The 6,893-nt window shown below is 38.9% G+C and overlaps 1 protein-coding gene across 1 annotated transcript; it reads right to left on the minus strand.

Moving 5' to 3' along the window:
- Window positions 1–1,455: 1,455 nt before the first annotated feature.
- trappc6b (trafficking protein particle complex subunit 6B) lies at window positions 1,456–5,883 on the minus strand. Its single transcript, XM_020630308.3, has 6 exons — window positions 5,584–5,883; window positions 5,419–5,486; window positions 4,028–4,145; window positions 3,831–3,914; window positions 3,604–3,697; window positions 1,456–1,930 (listed from the first exon to the last, which is right to left on the minus strand). Exons 1-6 carry the CDS (start codon window positions 5,662–5,664, stop codon window positions 1,899–1,901), a joined length of 477 nt encoding a protein of 158 aa, XP_020485964.1. The 5' UTR covers window positions 5,665–5,883; the 3' UTR covers window positions 1,456–1,898.
- Window positions 5,884–6,893: the final 1,010 nt, after the last annotated feature.

The following is a 6,893-nucleotide window of genomic DNA, read 5'->3' on the forward strand; positions in this document are numbered from 1 at the left end:
TTGGTGCTCATGTCAGCGGAGCTGTCCGCCAGACTGACCCACTGATCAAAAGTGAGCCTATCTAGGAACATGTCAATGACAGGACGGAGAGTCTCGGTCGTCAGCATCGGGAATGTCTGCACCGTGCTCTGATTGGCGTTTGGGCTCTGCATTGTTTTGATTCGCTGTGTCTTTAAAGAGTAACTAAACCCTAAAACCACTTTTTTCAACGATAAACCTTTGTGTTTCAGTATTAAGTAGTGTTATGGATCAATTCAAGTCCAAATCTTGCAATCTTCCAATCTAAAATGTCAAATGTAAAACGATTAATGACCGACCGGCACTAAACTACCCGTGTGGTTATTAAAGTCTCTCCTATCCAGCTGCTGCGACGCATCAAGACGACTTCACTTTCTGAGCTGACCCTACTAAGATCTGGTGCCTTTGATCTCTGATGTCATGGCGTGATGTCACAAAGATTCCAACCACTCATCATGGCAGAAATAACATTTCGAATCAAAACAAATCCAAACGGTTACAGAGCCGGAGTGAAAAAAAATAATGGTTGCCGGGCAACCCAAACATTCTGTTGCTGCTGAGTTTTTACACTGGAGTTTAGACGGACAGCTGCTGTGATTTATGTACATTCATCTTTATATTTCAATTCATCAGTGAAAGGAGAGTCTGTTGTTTTCATGCCGTCGTAATACTGCTGCCCACTATCAGGGCTACGATTATTTAATCTGTGAGGAGGTTTGTAATCAGAGGGAAACGTCTTCATTTATTCATACTTTATTCTTAACCTTTTTTTTTTTCTTTTGGTTAATTTAAAGGTCACATATCCTCCTCCTCTTCAACCAGTTTAAATAAATCTCAGAGCTCCTCAAAACATGTATGTGAAGTAGTTTCTTGCTCTAAATCCACTCTGATCTTGTATTTGATCATGTCTATAAACCCCTCTATTTCAGCCCTGCTCAGAACAGGCTGTTTATGTGTCTGTACCTTTAAATATGTAAATGAGCTGTGCCTGACCACGCCCCCTCTCTGGAAGGGCTTGGGTGTACTCGGTGCTTTCTCACTCCATGTCCTATTGTTTACGGTGAGAAGGCAGACTCAGAGGGCAGAACAAACACCTAGCTGTGGGAGTGTCACCCACCTGGGGGAGGGGTTACTGCCCTTTGTGATGTCATGAAGGGTAAATCTCCAAACAGCCTGTTTGAGCACACATTTACTGAAAAGTGGAGCAGGCAAAATACAGAGAGGATGGACTTTTCTCATCATTGGGGGGTTTGTAGACAGACTAGAGACACATTAGAGTTAGAGGAACATGGTGATGATATGTGACCTTAAAGTTGCCCAGCTTTTTTTTGCTACATGTCCTTACTTTGATATATTAATATGAAGTCTGTGCATGTACATGTTTTTCTTACATCAACTGATTTTAAAGCTTTTGATTAAGAGCACTAAAGACATCTCTTCTTTATTAACTTGCAGTGTTTTTTAATGTATATATATTGTACTTTTTTATACACATACAGATTTGAATCAATATATTATAATGATTTAAAAATGATAAACAGTTTAGTGAGTAAGAGGTTTGACTGTCATCGAGTAGTTTTTCTAAACGCCACTAGATGGTGCCAACCATACATACAATATTTCATCACACATTCATTTTCTGAGCTTTGTAACAAAAAGAGAATAAAACTAAATAATCAATCTCATAATGAATCACCATGGCACTGGAAAGAGTTGTTCAAGTAGGATAATATTGACATATCATCTCTGTGATCCTCAGAGTGTAAAGACGAGTGTTTTATACAGATAATAAAGAGCACTTCCCTTTTCCCCCCGACAACAACTTTAAGATATAAGAAGGCATTAATGAGTGCAGTGTGTGTGCAGGCGTCTGATGGCGGCTACATCTTTTGGATCATTACTTGGAATTTACCTGCAGAACAAAGAAGAGAGAGAAAAAGATGCATTAGTCTAAACATTTAATTTACACGTGTTGTAGCCAAAATGCTTCTTTTATTTTATCTTTGCACAGAATCAAACTCAAACACAACACTGTGAATTTGTATTTTGAGTGTAATACCGATACTGACCACTGGGTAGAGTCCTGGCTTATTCTGTGCATAAAGCCAAGGCTCCAGGTAACTGGATTCAGGCGTGTGTTTTGAGGCTTATCGTTTTGTTGACTGTCTCCATTGTGCCTGGTCGTGGACTTGAATGTAAATGTTTTATTATGTTTTAGACGTAATGAGACATTTATGTGCATTATTGAATCCTGATCATGGACTAAAACAAACAGATTGAAGACTCTCGAGGAAAAGCGTATCAGGTGTTTGTTTGTTGCGACACCAAGAGCCAAGTCTGGGAATGGTTCCACAACTCACACCTCAGTGGTGACCGCTTTGGACAATATTGGCTTTGTTTTTAAAAAAAGTCACTACAACATATACAACCGCTCTTTGTTCCTTTGGCTCAGATGGTTTTAAATTATTTTAATGCAAAAAAAGACAGCAGGACAGGAATGTCAGAGAGAAGGCTGACAAATATGTCTGCAGACTCCAGCAGTCTCTAATGTGCTAACAGCTTTTTACATGGTTAGGTGTGACCTGTGGTGTCAAAGCACTTTGAGTAGTCATAACAAGCTTAAAGGCCTACTATGCGATTTTTTGATCCAGCAGATGTCGCCCTTGAGCACCAGCATGAAACCGAAACAACTCACGCTGCATTGTTGTGTTAGCATGCTAATGCTAGCGATCTTTATTATGCTCGTATCTTCACACTGCATGTAAATTTACCTGAAATGAGTGTGATCTAGAAACACAGTTAAGCAGTGAGTACAGTATGTTATTCTTCTTTTCTCTAGTCCCTCAATTAAACAACTTTCATATGTGAGGGGAGGAGCCGGCTGGCCGTCCCGGCAATGTAAACAAACTGAAGATAGGACTCGGGAAAACTCTGAAAACATCACAGACAGTGGGACTCGGGTGTTACACCCATTGTAGACAGTCATGACTCACAGAGTTATTTTCAGAGGATATACTTGATTTATATTATATTTAAGTGTGAAAAATCACATATAAAACCTTTAAGTCCATTAACCTTTTTTTTTTTTTTTAATTGTGCTGAGTGAGTGTATTATATAGTCCACTACAGAAAACTCCCTGTGTAATGAAAAGGGATTGAGTGAGTGATTTCAAACACAACCAATGTGTCTGACATCACAATTTTGTATGTTCATATGTTGTCAATTCCAGGTGTGATGTCGGACTGCCACCTAGTGGACAGAACCAATAAATACCTCTTAAGCATGAGGTATTTATTCCATGCTTAATTGAAAGCTGCTGTACTGTTGCTGTATGCGCTGCTGTGATAGAAACCTCCTGTAAATTCTACTCGGATACTTTAGCTCGTCTGTAAACATATTGTCTTCCACAGGTCGGTTTCACCCGGTTGTCTTGACTACGGTCGACTACGGTTTTTATTTGTCAATGATTACAGAGAGATGTGGGTAGAAAAACTCCTGAAAAAGAACCAATTCGGTCAACCAATCTCTGTCTATTTCAGATTGTCTCTGATTGGACGACAGAGCGGTGATGCAAAGTGTCTTACATGCGGGCATGATGGAGACCTCGGCCGTCACAATACTCTTCACTCCCAGGTTGGACAGAGCTCCTCTCACCAGGCCGCAGGTGAAGGCCAGGTACTGGGGAGACAAACGGTCAGCAGTGTCATACGATGAGGAGGGATGGACTCATCATCATACCGTTTATTATCTGATTCATAAATGTGAATGTGGAGCTGCGTAAAGCCCTCCTGATCTGGGATCAGCTGCGCACCTTTGGAGCTAGATCCAGATACTGTTTCCCCGCTGACAGCTGACTCAGCAATCTGTACTTGTTGTCCTGCAGAACATAGATGCCCTGAAACACACAGCAGCATCACATCAACACAGCACACAGTGGTATAGGTGGCTATGTTGATGATCGGGTTAAACTGTAGGAATAATGGTGAGTGAATGAGACCGCAGAGTTACCTGGTGATTGGTTCTCAGGTTGTCTATTTGCTTCTTGAACACACAGGTCCAGAAGTCTTTACAGATGAACTTCATGACGTCCAGCTCGTCTTTGAACCGGGCCGTCTCTTTTGTCAGTCTGGAGACAAAAATGTTTGAAAATGTTTGCGCGACTTGCTTTTCAGGTCTGAGGGATAGGACGGGTCAACACTAAGAGTCTTTTAAGATCAATGGATCTATTTTCAAACGAGATCTAGGATAAGACTAAGACAATATATTTGACACCAATATAGTTTATATTGTGTTCAAATAATGTTACACATTTCTTCCATAGAGCCACCAGTTCACTTATTTCTTCTCTCACTGTCTGTCACTCTCCACCTTGCTCCACAAGGAAATTAAGATTTTGCTTCTTTTTTTAATGATTTATTTTTGGGCTTTTTGGGCCTTTATCTGAGAGATAGGACGGTGGATAGAGTAGGAAATCAGAGAGCGAGAGAGAGTAGGGAATGACATGCAGGAAAGGAGCCACAGGCCGGATTCGAACCTGGGCCGCCCGCCCGGAAGACCACAGCCTCCATACATAGGGCGCGCGCACCAACCACTGCGCCACCAGCGCCCCAGATTTAGCTATTTATTTGATTAAAAGGAGCATTTTATTTTATTTTGGGGCTTAACATAACTATATTGTATGCAATGTGGGGGTCCTTTGCATGGGAACATTTGTGAAACCCTGGAAGTGGACTACTGTGTGTCGCATTGCTCCGAGTGTTTTATTCATAAATAATAACACTTCTGTTCTTAGAGATGTTAATCAATTACATATATCCTTCAAAATACTTTAAATGATACATCTGTCTCTGATCACCTCTTGAAGAGTTTGTGATGATTCAAATTATTATTTAGTATTTTATATTATTTATTTATATTTATGTTTTATATTTGCTTTTTATTTTATTAATATTATAGTTTTTTGTATCCTTTAACCACTTGTTTTTATTTCTTTTACTGCTCTTACCTTCTTATTGCTGTTATCTTTTTATTTTTTTCAGCTCTTTCAGTTTCTTACATCTTTTTAAATCTTTGGTTCCTCTTGGTCTCAGCTCATGTTGTTGGGTTCTTGTGTTTCCTGGGTTCTTATCATGGTTCTTGTGATGGTCAGGTTATACATGTCTGTTGGGTATCGTGCACTTTGGGTTCTTTTCTGTTGAATTGTATTTAATTATTTTAGTATTTTGCATTTGTTATGTTCTTGTTGTTGTTTATGTTCTTCTGTGTTTGGTTTAGTTTGTTCTTGTTTTTGCTGTTTGTCAAAGCACTTTGTAAACCTGTGTTTTTAAAAAGGTGCTGTAGAAATAAAGTTATTATTATATTATTATTATTATATAACAAACAGAAAAATCCTCAGTTACCTCTCCATCAGTCCTTGGCCCACTCTGAAGCCCATGTTCTCCAGTTTGGTGATATTTCTCCCATTTTCCTAAATGAATGACACAAATTACTAAATTAGCGACTTCAAACTGTTACGATAATCCAGCCATTGAACAGAAAGTTTAAGTACAATGAAAGTTTCTTACCGCCTCTCCGTTTTCTGCCGTCTTGTAGATGTACTGAATCAACTCGTGATGTAGAAACTGGAAAGGAGCCTCGTCTGCCATTCTTCTTCTACAGACTGATGTTTTAACAGCAGCAACGAGCTAACTACAGTCTGACAGCTGGTTTACTGAGTCACCTACACTATGGCTAACATTATCTTAAACTCACACTCACAGATAAAACATGTAAGCAGACAATAAACGGCGACTTTATTAGACACACAACACAAAAACAAAACGCTTTCTGTCACTTCCTTGTTGTTCTTTTCACCCCGAGCGAGGGGCGGGGTTACAGCAACAAGCGTATTACAGCAACACTATCGCCCCCTACCGGCCTGGAGGTACAACAGCGAAAAACACTAAAGACAAAGCTGCTGTAATATTTCCTCCGTTTACACAGAATCTAAACTGTGAAATGAGGGTTAAACTCAATAAAGATTACTTTTGTGGGGTTTTTTTTATTCTACGGAGCCCCTTAAGTCCCAAAAAGTTAAAAAAAAAATACATATATGTATATATATATTTTTTTGTGTGCATGAGGGGCTTCATGAAACTATATTTCATTTGTTTGGTTGTTTCACTGTGAACATTAAATTATTTTGGGGGAAAAAATATGAAAGACAATAAAAACAGAAAAACTGGAACTAATGCACAGATTAAGGTATTTAATGTCATGTTATATTTTGATTCAAATGGATTGTCTGTTAATGTAAATGATACATTTTGCAACTAGCTTTTAATAAAAGATAACATAAAAAATAAAAAGGGAAGTCAAAGCACCTGTTATTGTGATACAATTCATAATGTGTGGAAATCATTGCGTGATTGGCATCGATCCAGATCCATAAAAACAGACTTCTTACATTTTAGTAACCTGGAACTGGTTTTTAAATGTCTGAATAATCCTCACCACTGTTTTCAGAATTTTTGCAGTTTCTGTGGTTTTGCAAAATAAAACATTGCCCGCTCCAGCTAAAGTCCTTTAACCTCCTGTTGGTTTGAAATAAATTTGATATTTATTTAAGTTTACAGGACAAACACGCTGTCAGAGTCAGGCAGAATCGAGAGGCAGATCAACAAAGTGTTGTTTGTGTGTTTTTATGACAAATATAGTAAATCACACGAGTGCTAAATTGAAGTCATACAGTGTGCACATCCTGTTTGATTCATCCGTCTTCTTCAGCACGTTTTATTGCCTTTTGTGTTTCAGTATCTGTACTCATGTCAAACACGGCACATGTGTGGGAACAGACAGAACACATAGAGTTAAAGAGGTATGTGACACATAATGA

Source organism: Labrus bergylta, chromosome 12 (assembly GCF_963930695.1).
Source record: "Labrus bergylta chromosome 12, fLabBer1.1, whole genome shotgun sequence".
Classification (NCBI taxonomy): Eukaryota; Metazoa; Chordata; class Actinopteri; order Labriformes; family Labridae; genus Labrus; species Labrus bergylta.

Excerpts from the sequence above, each read along its gene's own strand:
- trappc6b (XM_020630308.3), bottom strand. The coding sequence starts at position 5,664 with ATGGCAGACGAGGCTCCTTTCCAGTTTCTACATCACGAGTTGATTCAG. Across the intron at positions 3,915-4,027 it reads ACCTGAGAACCAATCACCAG|GGCATCTATGTTCTGCAGGA; the intron begins GTAACTCTGCGG and ends TGTGTGTTTCAG. Across the intron at positions 3,698-3,830 it reads ATCTGGATCTAGCTCCAAAG|TACCTGGCCTTCACCTGCGG; the intron begins GTGCGCAGCTGA and ends TTGTCTCCCCAG.